At 47.8% G+C, this 15959-nt stretch overlaps 2 protein-coding genes across 6 annotated transcripts in view; both read left to right on the top strand.

Annotated features, from left to right (window-relative positions):
- LOC144474818 (CCR4-NOT transcription complex subunit 6-like) overlaps positions 1–15959 on the top strand; it is a 116914-nt gene that overhangs the window by 57987 nt on the left and 42968 nt on the right. The window lies entirely within an intron of this gene.
- LOC144474872 (uncharacterized) lies at positions 3453–6688 on the top strand. The gene has a single exon (XM_078190229.1). The coding sequence runs from the start codon at positions 3921–3923 to the stop codon at positions 5859–5861; it is 1941 nt and encodes a 646-aa protein (XP_078046355.1). The 5' UTR covers positions 3453–3920; the 3' UTR covers positions 5862–6688.

The following is a 15959-nucleotide window of genomic DNA, read 5'->3' as shown; positions in this document are numbered from 1 at the left end:
TCATAGATAACGCTCATCCCTCCCCCAGACCTCGTTCGATTCTTCGTGGAAAAAAAAATGAAACGATCGAAAAAAGGACGTTTCGAATCGCGCGAAACTTTCGATAACGTTTTATCGGCGCCGCGACAAATTCTTCGGAAATCCGTGGGCGCGGGCGGATCGATGACTAATTTATGTCTTATTTATGAGTTTTAATCATTCGCCGCGGATGAAATCGAACCGAATGCCGGGCCACGGATACGTATCGTGTAGTTGCAATCGTTGGGTGGAGATCTCGCGTCCCACAACAGCAGAGCACGAATGTTTACCCGTGTTATCGCGCGCGCGCGCGCGGGTCGTGCCGCGCGCGTTATCGTTCCTACCATCGACGTACCGTTAGTGATTGTTATGGGATACTTTTTAGGTAATATACGCGCGGCACACAACTCGAGAGGGAAGGTAGTTTCGCTACAGTACGCCTCGCGATATCCGAACACGTTTCGGGTCCTTAATATTAGACCGTTTATCGTGATACCACTGTTGTTAGTCTATTTTCGGTGTAAAGAGTACACCTTTCATACCGGAAATAACGTTTTTATAATCGAGACAAACGATTTATATTATTTTAGGACACCCTGTATATGCTATAACCACTGTCGACTCATAATATAAGGATCTACATCTATAAAATCGCCAGAAAATGTTCAGTCCTTACGCATAGCAGTTAATACGATAAAAAAGCAAAGCAGACCATGACCTCTTCAGAATCTTTCTAGAAGAACAGATTGTGTTTGCTCCGAGACAAAGGATACAGTAAACACTGATTCGCTCGCGTTTCACAGCCATAGAATACCGAGTCTGGGGAGGTCGTTTCTTATGGACAGCACGACGCGAAACATTTCAAATCATTGAAAACAGAGATGAGTTCTCGCGTTACCGAAATCATTCTCTATTGGAATATTACGTATCACCCAAATTATTCTTTATTGGAATATTAAATATCACCTACAATTCAATATTTGTGCACGAGCAAGAAACAAATCAACGTTCTTAGAAGCGACGGAAATTAGGATAGGAAAATATACACCTCGTATAAATGCTTGGTCTTGTGGGGCACAAACATAACGGTCTCGAGTTACGAGGGGACCCATGTTTTCTTTTTTCAGGGTTCCAGAAAGGCCACGGTCAGTCGTTGTAAACCATCTATAGAGAAAAGAGCTGCCTCACGTGTCGTGAAATGAAATTCCTTTCTGGATAAACTAAATTATTCTATAATTATATAGTTAGTTATATAATTAGGAAACAAGAATGGACCAATATTCTTCTGTTTTTCATCCATTTTCTACAGAGAACGAAAAAGTCATGGTAGCTGCGAAAGAATTCGTAGGGCAACCTTAATTGTCCACGCACCACTTTTAGCTTGTTCCATTTCAAATCCGCAACACCTCGGTCCAGCCAGTTTCGCGATAAACATTTCACTCTAAGCCACTGTGTCTCTAGGAATCGCACGGTCGGATTCGTTCCGGAGAGACACGTAATACAAGGTTCGCTGATGGTTTCCTCGCGCGCGGGCGCGCGCTCGGGGACGCGCGATGCGATCGGTTGTTCCAGGTGGCAGCGAACAAGCCGGGGAGTAGGGTTTGGCGGGCAGAGGTTTGATAATGGCAGCGCGAACGAAAGGAGAGGATCGAACGTCGCGTTACTCCGCTCCAGATGAGACGTTCTAGAGAGAGTAGGTAGGTCGTATGCGAGGGGTTCAACCCGGGGCGGGCTAGCGTGCCTCGGGCGATTGATGACTTGTGACCCACTTTTAAAGGCTCGGTGGCCTAGATGCGAGGGTGCCGTGGCCTGATCTAAGATATCAGGCTTCCTTCCCCCCCGCCGGCCGTCCTCGCCTCGCCCACAACCTCTCGGCTCTCCTCGTTCCTTTCTTTTTTCCTTTTCCTCCACGTTCTTTTACTCTTTCTCGTCTCGTCCTCGTGCCATCTACTTCACGGATGACGGTCCTCTCCGGACGTGGGTAGTCGGCAACCATAACTTCTGTCCTCGCTGGATTCGCGTGCCCTCCTTCCTCTTCTCGAATTTCGCTGCCCTGTTACTCTTCCTCCTCTGCTTTAAGGTCGAAAGGCGTTGCAATTCGAACGATGTCTGTCATCCGAAACCTCGCCCGTTCCTTTTCATTCGACGGACTCGTTGTGCCCGAATTAATTGTTTCGCTGTCGATGACTCGTCGTAGCTCGTCTTCGGTCACGGATTATGAAAATGAATCTCTTCGAGCTATTATCGTAGGATGATCCCTGCGATGAATGAACATTTATCCAGTCTTCCAAATATCATTTTGGTCTTTTATACAAGTTGTTTCACATAGTAATTATGAACTAATTAATTAAGTTGTGTCGAGAGGTTAAGATACTTCTTATTTCACAATAGGCTCGAAAGAATAATAGAAATTGATACTTTTCCACCACGTTGTCGCTATCGATCTTTACGAATTCGATCACGTAACGATTGCGTAACAAGGGACAATTACAGTTGTCCTTAATAGCTACCTCAACCGATCATGTAACGTCGACGTTACGATCGACAAGAAGAAATTCCATCTGCATGGGTTTTTTTGTCTTTCGACGATAAAATGTCAACCGATGATAATTATAAAACAGCGTGTGTCTCAGTTTATAAAATTCTATTATTACTCGTCAAACATTTATCGAATAATACAGTCTATTATACTGATGGAGAAAGTAAACTATAAATATAAATTATATCCTTGAATATTGAAAGTTCGGTTGTTAAATAAACTGTGAAATACTTTTCGATATAATTACAATGTAAAAACGAACCCTGTTCGGTATCTAAATATCACCCTATGGTTCCTGATACAATCAATCAAGATAAAAACACACTCAAAAGCTACAAAGCCGCATTATCTAAAAATTTCAGAGAAAAAATATCGAACATAATTTCCGCGTACTTTATCGGTTAAATTCAAGGTGAAAAATATCTCGCACTAATTTAATCCTCTCTCGGTGCTGGTAGCACCACCTTCACCGTACAAAAAGAAACCGTTCTAAATAACGCCACGAGAGAGAGAGGGAGAGAGACGACGGGATCACGCTTTCGAATATTCCGATTCCGATGGTCGTTTTCTGATAACGCCGAGCATCGTGCCGCAAGAAAAAGAAAAAAAGAGCGAGTAGCACACGCCGCGTGTGAAAACCAGGCCCGTTGGACGTTTGTGCAGCCGTTAATTTCCATCGTTTCCACTTTCTGGTCCGCGGGTACGACACATTCATATCCCTCCGTGTCTTTCCTGTTCAGCTTTCTTCGACGCCTATCTAAACTGTGACAGGATCGTCCACCGGAAGGAACGGGGCGTTATACGCGCGTGTATGTGTGTATGTAGGAGCATAAAGTTTCGTTCATCGGCGCGGAGAAGGTACATTGTAAAGAAAGGTGGCGGCGGCGGCAGCAGCAGCGAAGGTGGTGGGGGACGTGTGTATTGGCATCGAGTGGGGTAGTAGAGGCAGTAACGGTGGAAGTGGTAGCGACGGGGAGTTAGTGGGGGTTGGCTCGCGTCGCAGAACGAGGCGAAATACGGTGTAGGCGCGCTCGCCGGATCCAGCTTCAGTGTCGTTCCGGCTGCGGCTTCGTACGGTTAGTCAGAGAGAGAGTTCTGTTCGAACCGTAACATTGTCGTGGTCGTCGCCGCCGCTAACAGTGTCGGCGAGCCGTGCTGAGACCACGGTGCGGTTGCTCGCGAGTTGATCCAGTTTGACAATGGGCTAAATAACGACAAAGTGTGCAAGTTTCGAGAAAGAGAAACGTGTGACGGTGTGGTTCTGTGTGCTACGGCGATATGTATCCAGGTAGTTAATGCAAGCCTCTGAAGTGTAGGATCGCGCGAGGAAAGATAACAGCATCGGCCACGTCGGTGATATAAAATGAGCCCGGCCTCGCAGGGCGGAGTAGAGGTGGAGCGTTACATTGGTAGCTGTTTGATATCGTCTAGCCTGAGGTCCGCGCCGCACAAGCCGATCGCTAGTAAGAAGGATCCTGTCTCGCGAGGGAAAACGAGGGGTTGCTACAACGGACAGAGTTTCGCGAACGAGCAGGTGCAATATGGTCCGGGCGGTTGGGCTGGCGCCCCTTTGATATCGATGACGTCGAGCCCGCGAAGATGTAACCAGAGATCCTCGCCATCCCTTGGCCAACAGCAGCAGCAGCAACAACACCAACAACAGCAGCAGCAACAGCCGCCGCCGCCGCAACAGCAGGTCTGCGATCAGCAAGTGTCGACACACCTGCCCAAGAATCCGCTCTCCAGGCTCGCCATCCACACGCAGGGAGCGCCGCTAATCTTGACCGGTCGGTTTCACAATCGAGGCAAGCTGCACAACGGCGGCGTCGGGAACGCTAATGGCATTAGCAATGCGGCGTGCAGCGGCGGCTCGGTTAATAGTTACGTCCACGGTAATGGGAACGGTACGACGAACGGGACGATGAACGGTGCCGCGAGGTGTCCGTCGCGGCCGCAAAGGCCCGAGCTGCCGAAGAAGCCGCAGGGTAGCCCGAAGCCGGATTGCGCCGGCAAGGAGAGCACCGGGCCGGCCAACATAGCGAACATCGATTCGCTGAGCATCGCCAGCGACGAGAGCTCGGGCTCGAACAACTCCGAGAACAGTTTGCCGCGGATAATCAAGCCCCGTAAGCGCAGAAAGAAGGACAGGAAGCCGGTGACGAGCGGCAGCAACCCGGCGGTCGGCGGCGAGATTGCGAAACACGAGGAACAACAGCAGTCCGGCGGGAGCGTGGCCAGCGAGTCGAGCAACGCGGCGGCGGCGGCAGCGGCGGTCCCTTTAAAACCGTACGCGGCCGGCTGTTACGAGGCCGCGCCTCAGCTCAGGAATCACAGAAGGCCACCCATAGCGAGGGAAAGCGTGTTGTACGCCGGGTGTAGAGCGCAGACAGCGAGCATGTCGGCGCAAGAGATCGCCGACGCGAGACAGAGGTATGCACACCGGCACGTGGAAGTGAAAGTGCTGGACGACAACAGAAACGTCGTGGTACCGGTGCAAATTCGAACGGTCCCGAAAGGCTACAGGCACGCCGGCACCGGCCACCATCACCACCACCACGTGGTGCCGCGTTATCTCCACGAGTACAACTTGGTGGGCTGCGAGGACGGCATCAAGGACGGATTAGGCTCGTCGTCGTGTCAATGCAGGTACTGCGACCCGTCCGGCCTGATCTGGGACGTCGACCAGAACTGTTACTCGCCGTTCTTCCCGCCGACCGCCGCCGCCGAGTTCTGCTCGAACCATTTCTCGCACGTGCCGCTGTTCCTCTCGCGACCCGCCCTCAACTGCCAAGGGCACAGCGTCGAGAAGCTGCTGAACGACCACCATCTGGTCCACCCGGAGAAGGACAACACCGGCTCCGGCGTCGTGCTCAGACGCAGCTGGAGCGACCCGTCCAGCTACTTCAGCGAGGAGATCGCCGCGCCCAGTAAAGACGTTGGTGTGATCGGTGATAGGGGACAGACTGAGAGTGGCAAGCGTCGAACGCTTTGGCGCGGCGACTCGATCGGTATCCCGACGAACGGCGTCGGCACCTCCGGCCCGGGGCTAGTGAACGGTACCGCGTCGTCGCCCAAAGGCCTCGAGGTCTCCACGGAGATCATAACGTCGCCCAACGGCCATCGGGACCTCGAAATCAAGTTCTATTCGGCGTCGCCGAACGCCCCGACGGCAGGCGACGACAAACTGATCGTCGATCAAACGGAAGAGGTCGACGAGGACGAGGAAGACTTCAGCGATATTTGGAGTTACCACGAGTCCAAGTTGCAGCAGGACTTCCGTACGTTGCTGCAGGCAGAGGAGTGAACGGTTACCATCCCCCTCTGCCTGCCTTCTGGTGTCGGCTCGTTCGAACGGAAACAGAGCGGTCGCGCGTGTGCACTATTGCTGTGTGGTTTGCCGATATGTGTGCGAGAGCGGAAGGAAAGTCGAAATCGTGTGCGTGAACGAAAGAGGCGACCCTGGAGGTTCAATTAGTTCGCCGGTACCCGACTGAATCGCTCGAAAACCCTGTACACGCGTATCCGAATGCCAGCGAAGTTGCTCGCGTATGGTCGACGGGGTGAACCTTGAATTTAACGGGGTGCTACTTACAAGCAAGTCCCAGAGAATCGCGGTTTCTTTCGAGTGGTGTTGTCGATGTCGCGTTGCTTTGTCCAAACCTAGGACCGTTCGCAAATTAAAACGTGTCGATGCTGTACTTCGCATTCAGGAATTTTACGATTCGAGGCAATCCGATCCAAAGCAACCCCTTCTCGATTCACGGCAAAATCCATCCAACGGTTCAACCAGTCTTCGACATCGTTCTTCGACTACAGGATCTTCTAACTGTACTCGCGGAGAGTTCGTTAGAAATTCTTCGAGTCGATCAAACACGGAGATAATTTGTGTAGAAAGTCTCTTCGGTTGTTGGTAGAGCATCTTAATTTCATCGACCCGCCGACTGTTCCTCCGCCGTCGACCATACTTCGACACTTGTCCCAGGAAAATGACGCCCACGTTGCAGTCTTCGACGACGATCGACGAGTGGTAACCGGCGGTAACGAGCAAAGGCTACGTGTCGAACGATTCTTCCTCCTAACGGTGTACGTTGTATACACACACTATACGTGACGTGACGTGCGTGCGTGCGTGCGTGCGTGCGTGCACGCATCGGCGGAGAGTAGCTTCTGGAGGATCGTACCTGGACGGTCGCGCGCGAGTGTATGCGGTCTGTTTGTCGATGACACGCCGTGCTACTAATAAGCGATGGTTGGCTCGCATTTTCGATTGAATCGGTTACGACGAAAAGCCAGGTGGTGGTGGTGGTGGTGGTGGGAACCAAGGGACGACGCGCCATCATCGGGGTCTCTCCGTCGACGACGTTGGAACAAATATAGCAAGTTTCTTGAGACTCGAACGGCTGCTTAAGCCTGTCCGGATAAACCGGAGAGGCTGCGATTAGCGAATCTAGGTTGAGACTCCGGCCGCTATCGGCTCCACCCGCGTCTCAGAATTTTTATTCGACCGTCTCGTTCCCATTCGATTTCCACAAGCTATATTTGTTCCGGCAAACGCTCGCTCGCGCGATTTTTTTCCGCCTTCACGGATCTTGGTGTCGCTCGAACGATCTTTAAATTGCAAACGGTGATTCGAGAATAACGAATAAACCCCCACTCGGCGGAATGAAAATTACCGCGAATGCAGAGTTGTCCCCCTCCGCGTTGTCCGAGCAAATCTAATAATTGATGGTTGCACACGTTCGATCGACACCAACCAGATAGCGTCTTTTTCTCGCCGCTCCGCGCCGCGCCGACCACCATCAACGAGAGACAAATAGAGTCGCGACTGTTTAAATCGTAATAATCGATGGAATCGTCCAGCGATCGTCAGGGGAGCTCGTATTTCATGTCTACGCGATTCCCCCTCCGCCCTAACCGCAGTCACGCGATGCCCGGCTGCGCTCTCTTCGGCCGCCGCACGATTCATTATTTTCCCATCGAACGCGACGGCACTTTGCGTTTTTCTTTCTCCCAGGCTTTTGTCGGAGGAGCCGCCGAACAGTGTTTTAACATGCTGCTCGCGAAAATCTTCTTTTGTTCGTTTCGTGGCACAGGTCCCCCGGTATCGTTTTTGACCCGCCGGACGAAGCCGGGCTCGAAAATATTTATTTTCGTCCAGTTCCCTTCTCAGTCTCTCGCGAATCGCGCTTTATGATATTTCGACCGGCTTTTCCGGTTAAACAAAGATTTATCTCGTTCATCAAACACCTTATTTTCGTTCCGAAACGTCGCTTCGATATTACGTCAAAAATCAATGATCTTTGACGATCACAGGTTGTATTTCATTCTTCTTAACCTTGGTTTCGTTTACCTCGACCTTGACCTGCCTCTCGGCCTTCGTTTTTGAAGGTTTCCCCGGCAAAGTCAAATGTTTCCTCCATTTCATCCAAAGGTCATAACATTGCACGCCGCCTTGTCGCTAAATTTAGAATCCGCTACATTCATCCGCAATGACGTTTCCGGATGTCGCATCGCAAAACCATCAAGCTCTTTCCGTCAAAGAAATTCGATTGATGTCGCGGCGCAGCTGCGCGTTTATTTGGCCGTTTTAAAAAGCGCGTGTGCGTCAGCCGAAGGGACGCGAAACGGGGGCTAATATTTCGCGCGGCGCCGCGGCCCGGACCGAATTGGCACGCGCGCCGACCGTGTTACACGGCGAACCGTTTTTTTTTGCGTCGCGATTTTTCACGGGAACGGCGTGTAATAAGGCGTAACAGGAATTTATCGGGGCCGATTCGTTCGTGCGCGCGCGCGCCGCAGCGTGTGTATAACTGTACCCTCCTCTCGGTGGTTTTTAGTCAAAGGGCATCGCGCGCGCGGAACCTCTACGGAAAACGAAACATAGAAACGAGTCGATCGATCACACACTCGCGGGGACACACCGGTGGTGTCGCGTTGACTGCGACCGGCGTCCGTGATAGGTCGACTTGACCAGCCGGCAGAAAAAAAACGTCTGCGTACGACGGCCAACGGGGAGACGTACATAAATCTTTTTGCCAACGTCTTTTTCGTACGCGATACGAGAACTTCACGTTGATAGAGAGACGCTAGGGACAATAGAAGCCGGGCACGCATTTGATATACATACCGCACGCGTGAGACAGCATCGTTTACCACGGACGAGGCGCGAGGTTAGGTCGATCGCGTTTCGGTGCACTTTCGCGTCGCCGCTGGGCAGCCAGGGTTATGTTTCTTATTAGATCCACGAGGCCGGTTCGAAACCATTCGCTTTATTCTGTTGAATCCCGTTCGCTTTATTCTATGAATTCGCGTCCGCTTTATTCCGCGAGTTCGCGTTCGTCCCGTTGCCAAACCGACGCGAACACTTTTCACGGAGGTGCGCGTAACGAAGTCGCGGGAAAACTGTCGGACGCTCGCGCGTGTTTTCGTAACCACGGGACGAAATCTCGAACGCCAGGGGTCGCGAAAGTTGCTCAGGGCTGTAGGAAGTGTTTCGACTCTCGGTAGTCTTGTAAAAATTGGATGCAGCACACGACGGGCCTGTGCGAGACCTGCTGCCTCTGTGTCACAACCATCAATCAGTCCTGTCGCTAGCCGGACTGTTTTACGACTCGGCTGTGTACGTCTTCCGTTACGAATACGGAACAAGTCTATTGGGGTCTACCTGGCTGTGTATATCCTCTGTCGGCGACCTGCCGGTTCGCGATCGTGTGACCGATCGATTTAGATTCTCGTATTCCATCTTCGATCGTCCGATGACCGATCGTTTAGTCGCACACGCGTGGGAAATTATGGAGCAGAATGTTTATGTCAGTCTGTAGACACCGTGAGAACCGTGTCGTTATTCAATTCTTTTTTTAGAAATGCAGACAGGTTCTAAAAAGAATGCGCGGTTTATTTTGTCGCGTTCAGCACACAATGTATATTGTTTAGTTTTATAATTGACTACAGACAAAATGGACGTCTTACGTTCGTTGCAAATTTTCTAACCGAGAAATATAACGATGATTTTCTATACTCGGAACTTATATATTCTTTAAAATATATCTTTCTTATTTAAAATACATTTTTCTTATTTTAAAATACATTTTTCTTATTTTAAAATACATCTTTCTTATTTTAAATTACAAGTTTGTGTATAATTCGAATTTGCAGTTTCGTTAACGTGCAGGTCTCTTTGCAAGACCCGTGTACAAGGATAGATATACGTGGAAGTAACCGTCGTGGGTCCGTGCACGAAACGGTAAACGTGTTAACACGTGTTAATTATCACCGAAGGTAATGTCGCGCGATTGTTTAAACTTTGCCACACTGCCACACATAATGCAATTAGGTTTGCGAACCGGGTATTCCCTGAAAATGTGATGTCGCGAAATGTCCGAAACAATGCGCCACAGAGGATTGTTCAATCTCGTAAACACCAATTTACGTTGCCTCCGTACAACGGTGCTGAAAATTCTAAACGCAGCGACACGAGGGTCTCTCTTGAAAAATCTCTCGCTCGAAGAACGTATCGAAGCGCGCGCGCGGATGATTGGTCGCGTCGCGCGCGCAACAAAATGAACACAGAAAACAGGACCGTTACAATTTTCGGTTTCATCTTAACGAGAACAATTTTCGCTGGACCGATGAGATTTTTCTGATTCGCAAATCGATTTTCTCGATTGGCCTCGGTCAGTTTTTTTTTTTCGAAGCCCTGTACGGCGAAGCACTTTACCACCGATGTGGTTTTGTCTTTCTCTCTTTTTTTATTCAAGCCGTAAAATGCAAACGAGTTGCAAACAAGTAATGAATTTACACGGTAATTGGTTCGGCACACCGTTCTTTCACGGAGCAGAAATATTTTATTCGCGATCGTTTTGATTGCACGCCGAGAATATTATTTACCATCGTGTATATATATTTCTGCAGCGCGGTTATTATTTTTTTCCGTTGCTTACCCGATGTTTATGGCTACGCGGCTCCGTTGCGGATCCGCCCGAATCGAAAAGTTATCTCGCGCGTTCGTTCGCAACGTTTCAGCAACGAAATTAATAGGAGAGGAATATCTCAGCGACTCGGTGAAACGTTATCTTTACGCAGATTTCACGAGCATCGTTATTAATTCTTTTTGCGCAAACGTTGCATTAAGTTCGGTACCGTTGCGATATCATTATCAACGTTGCCGATTTTATAAATACCATCTCGGATACGTTCGAATCGTTATACGAATACCTGGGATACGTTGTTACTTTTACGAAATTCATGCGAATATCCAGCGAGAATGTGCATCGATAATATTCGTTCGAACTATGCGGGGAAAGATTGCAATCTGGCAGCGATCACTGAAAACGTTTATTTTCTTTCGTTCGATTACGTTCGTTATTATTAATTCTGTTTTTTTTTTTCAACTGTACGAACATTTATTCTTTGTTTCCACTTATTGCTCGATTTCGAAAAGAAATTCTCGATACGAATGTTACAGAAATGTTTATACAGACTTTCAGTTAAATTTTCTTTTCCATATTGTACGAAAGTTGAGTAGAGAATTTAAGACGCGAAGAAGAAGCAGAGAAAAAACGACTGCGAACAAAACTCGCTCGGGTACCGAAGCCTTGTCCCCCAAAACTGATCTCAATCGAGAAATCGATGGCGCAGTTACGAATCGTACAACAAAAAAGCCATCGAGCAGAGCAACCGTTTAAAAAATCGTCGAGTGGCAATCGTTTAGAAAAATCGTCGAGCACGAACCGTTTAAAAAAAATCATCGAACACCGAGAACGTTTAAAAATTGGTCCGCGAACCGTTGCGCGCGGCTGCGACCGATGAAAACAAAGGCGCGCGAGAGGGAAAAAACGCGCGAAGCTGGCGGCGCGTTGCCAGGTCCGTTGCCGAGAGCCTCGTCCGCGCGCGTCCACCAATGTCCTCTTTCGTTTAGCGTGTAAGGCCTAGACTGTAAGGCGATCTACTTAGATTACCACACCGTTGTCTATATGTGTATAGAAGAAAGAAAAAAAAGTCGTCGCGCGTTGAACGGTCCGCCTTTTATTTACCATTTAGACCGTTAGAGAAAATACAAAGACGACGCGGCGAGATTTCGAGAGGGCAGCGAAACGAAGTGAAAATAGGAGAGCGAGATGAAAAACGAAATGAGACGAAGAACACACATAAAATGAGAGAGAGTGAGAGAGAGAGAGAGAGAGCGAGCCGCGAGAGAGCATTACCGGCGACTAATTAGACGTAGAAAGACGCTTCGTTGTCCCGGGCGACCTAACCGACGAGACACAAAGTTCTCGCGCGAAGAATCGTACGAGCAATATTTCTCTCTTGCTTGGTTCCCGCGCCGAGTGTGTGCACGTAGCAAGTTTTATTGCTAAGTAGCAACAGACAAATATTGACGCGCTGACGCTTGTTAAAGCAGCACGTGTGGCCGCGTATGAGATACGCAGAGGGCACAAACCGCGTTGTTGCTGCTTTAATAACATCGCCTGTGGTATTCTTCGGGTGTGCGCTCGGGAAAATGCCGTTCAGACACCACGTTTTCGCTCTCGTTGCGCGTCTGAACGCGCGCGCGCACCAATCCTCCCCCCCTACGGTCGTTTAGCGTTTTTCAATTGATTCGTGTCGATGTTCCCAGTCTTGAGTGTATCGCGTTTCCCTTTCTTTTTTTTCCATAGATCATATGCGTCGCCAAATGATTGGCATACAGCTTTCCACGGCGATCGTGCTTCTCCGATCCAAAATGGATGGATCCTTGAATCGCGAAGCACCTTTTGTTCCTTCTCATTCTTACCTGCGCAAGCGTTATAATTTATTCTCGCGAAAGTAATCTCCGCCTTCGTTCGACTTAGAGATTCGCGGCTACGCGGACTCGAACTGCTTTGTGTCTCGATCGTTATTCTTTTTCCTTTTTCTTTTGTTTAGAACAATCGAAGCGCGTACGGTGCGTACGATCACGAGGATTCGTTTCAAGTTACTCCGTTTCTTTTTCACTTTTGCTTTGTAATCGTCGAGAAACCTTGTTTCTCGTCGAGTTTTTTTCCGTTTTTCATTTGTCGTTTAAAGATTAAGATCGTGTCCGCCAATCCGCGCGCAGCACACACTCTTTGCTATATATCTGATCTCCGATGAAGAACAGAGAGAACGAGAACGAGCCGAGGAGGGATCACGAGGATGTCGCGTTATCATTAAGTAATTTCGATACTTTTCTACGTTTCGTTGACAGTTCGCCCGCGAAACCCCCCCGCGCGCCGCGGTACTCTTCTCCTTCTCTCGTTCTCGCCTTGTATTTATTTTACACGTCGTCGTCGTCGTCGTCGTCGTCGCCGTTCGACGATACAACGTATTGTGATAACGCCAACGATGATACACTTGACTCTGCTTCGTCGTCCAGACTGATCAACACCGATCTACCAACGTCGCTTTAGTGCTGTAACTGCACTGTCTCAAATTACAGTGTTTGAAAAAATCCAATAAAAATGTCTTTAATTTAAATCCGAAGCGTTCACCGTGTGTGTGTATATTCCTTCCTCTGCGCCCAACCTCTATGCCTCACGTGGCATTCTTCCCTACATTTTATTAATATATTAGGAATATTATTAGAAATATTTTAAAGAACGCGTTACTTTATTTCATACTTACTTGAAATCATTATTGAGTGAAATAGATATAAAATAAAATCGTTCCGTTGATTAGTCGATTTTTCAGCCGTGCGTCACACAGGTGTGTTAAAAGATACGCGGCCACTTGTTTAATCTCTCTGTCGGACACGATAAGGCATCGCGACAAGAAACAAGTGAGTATACAAGTCTAAAACTCTTGAAACGAGGTGGAATATTGTACAGTCTAGAAAGCACGCGTAGCAAAAATCATAAAAAGTATCAGCGACGTGGATTACAACCTCTCGCGGTACTTTTATCTTTGCAGTTACAACGATTAAATAATTTTCTCATGCAAAAATATTTGTTTCGCAACAATGTCGTAAAAATAACATATCATTAAATTTACTAATTATTTTTAAATTACTTAAATGAGATATTTCAGTAAATTTCTCGAGACAGTGGTTTCGTGCGCGTTCACGTTTCTCGCCTAGAATCATTCAAGAAAAACGAGTTGATTGAAGCAACAATCACGGGTGGAAGAATTTTTACTTCGCGCGAGCCGAACGTGTTCCGTTTGATTAATAAACGCTCGTTCGGGGTGTTTCTGCCTGGAGGTAGCCTGGAAATTTATATTACAATTTATCGTTATACTCGCGCGCCCACCAATAATCAGGGCTGCTCGTTGTGTGCTCGCGCGTATCCTATCATCAACGTCGGGCACAAACAGCGAGAGACGCACAAGGAGATCGCTATAAACGTTACCCCCATGATTTCATTTCAGGTGAACGACGGATTCCATCAGCGGATACCGGGGAATTGGCCTCCGCAGAATGTTGTTTCTTCCCTTTAGTCCTGTTGTTGCTGCACTGCATAAAGTCAAGTTGATTGATCTCGTTTAACGCTGGCGCAAGCCTCGCCGATTGTGTCTCGCACTTTTTCTCGCTGCGAGCATTGTTCGGAATTTGTTTCAGGGGGTATATTGTAGTTTAAATTAACTTAACGTTATCCTTGAATTGACTGGGGAACCTTTTTGCAAATTTACATTTATTTATAAGGTTTGGTGACACAGGTCTTCTTTTTTCCCGGCGTTGAACATTTTTCTTTTTCTTTTTCTATGAATATGCGACACAGTGCATTTAACATGGATTTATTTATTTCTGGCACTGTACAAATTTTGTTCGAGGTATCATACTATATCTATACCTCTTTCTTTTCTATATCGGGTTTCTTGCGTTCCTCGTCTCGTTTCCCTTTTTCCCACTTTTTGTACGCACCCACGCACCGATGACAACATTTTTCTGTTCACTGCTAAAAATGTAGTCTCGGTTCATCGCATGCCAGAATAAGGGAATCCGACGTCCGCGATGACTTCATTCAGAATCGGATCACTCGATGTCTTTCTAAATATTCAAAACTATTTTGTAACAAAAAGTGGCAATTTTAACTAAACGGTAACCAATAATTTAATATCAATTATTAAAATAAACGTGATAGATAGTACTATCGTAAGCATTAATATTACTATACAATTTTCCGGATATTAAATATCTCTCGCGATTAATAAAATAAATAAAGTCAGATCGGTTTAGTGTTAACAATAGGTATGGCAAAGTCACAATCAAAATTTGTAGAACCAGTGGCCATCGGGCACTTCGCGCGTTGTTCGACCGAACACCTGGGCGCCACATTTTCCTTTGACGTGTTCTGTTAACAATGCCCGACGTAGCACACCTTACCAAATGCGAACGGTAAGGTTCTTATGGAAACGGTCGGTTTTTCGGTGACGAACAAGCTGTGCACACTACCACGGAACTCGACCCGTGGGAATACGGAGCTTAAGACCGCGCGCGCGCGCGCGCGCGTTTCTCACCCAGAATTTGTAGAGGACCGTCATTCAAAGGACTCAGACATTCCGCGCGCCATCAATACCCACCTCTTGTACCTTGGGGGCCCAGCTGTGGGTCATTGTGACAATTAATTGCCGCACCGCTTAAGTTCCAAGAATTCCAAAGCAATATTCCACCATTCCTCTCCGATAAGCACCACACGCAAGTACGACGATTAAACACAGAGAGGGAGAGGGGGAGAGAGAGAGAGAGAGAGAGAGAGAGAGAGAGAGAGAGAGAGAGAGAGCCATGTAATTGTCTACGACCGTTTCGGCCATCGCGGTTGATAATTTAGCTCCTCGGTGACGAACGTCGACGGTTCCGAAGTCGCGAACAAGTAATCTAATTATTTCGATGATATAGAATCGCTTTATTTAACTCTCAGACACCTGTAAAAATTATCGTGTCACGTTTGAAAATAATCTTTATCAAATTTACTGATATTTAAAGAAATTGTTAAGAGCTATTATTTGTTACATAAGTCACAAAAGTCGTGCTATCTTTAATTTCTCGCGTTATAATTACGGTACAGGAATTTTGCCACGGATACAGAAAGACTGCCCTCTACCAATGTGTAAACACTATCTAGATTGGAATATCTACGAGATATTCTCTTAGGAAGAGTGAAAACACACAAATAGACGAAATGGTAGCACGCTCAAGGTTTATTTTGATTTTTTTCAATACGTCGCGAGTTTTAAGTTGAAGTGGTCGGTCGGTGTTCAGTGTTTCTCCATATTGGTGTCTGTCGCATTTCGCGACGAGCCGTGGTAAAAACATCCGACAGGCGACACAAACGCGATTCTTATTTGAAGAAAACGGAAAGCAACGATTACAGAAATTGCGAAAGAAATCGGTCGATCCGGAAAAGCGTTGTTGTTATTATTGTTTGTATCGTTTCAACGGAAAAGTGGCCGTTTCACAGGGATTATCTGC

The sequence above is a fragment of the Augochlora pura genome, chromosome 9 (assembly GCF_028453695.1).
Source record: "Augochlora pura isolate Apur16 chromosome 9, APUR_v2.2.1, whole genome shotgun sequence".
Taxonomy (NCBI): Eukaryota; Metazoa; Arthropoda; class Insecta; order Hymenoptera; family Halictidae; genus Augochlora; species Augochlora pura.
Note: the sequence above shows the minus strand (reverse complement) of the source record. Positions and strands in the feature narration are given on the sequence as shown.

Excerpts from the sequence above, each read along its gene's own strand:
- LOC144474872 (XM_078190229.1), top strand. The coding sequence starts at position 3,921 with ATGAGCCCGGCCTCGCAGGGCGGAGTAGAGGTGGAGCGTTACATTGGT.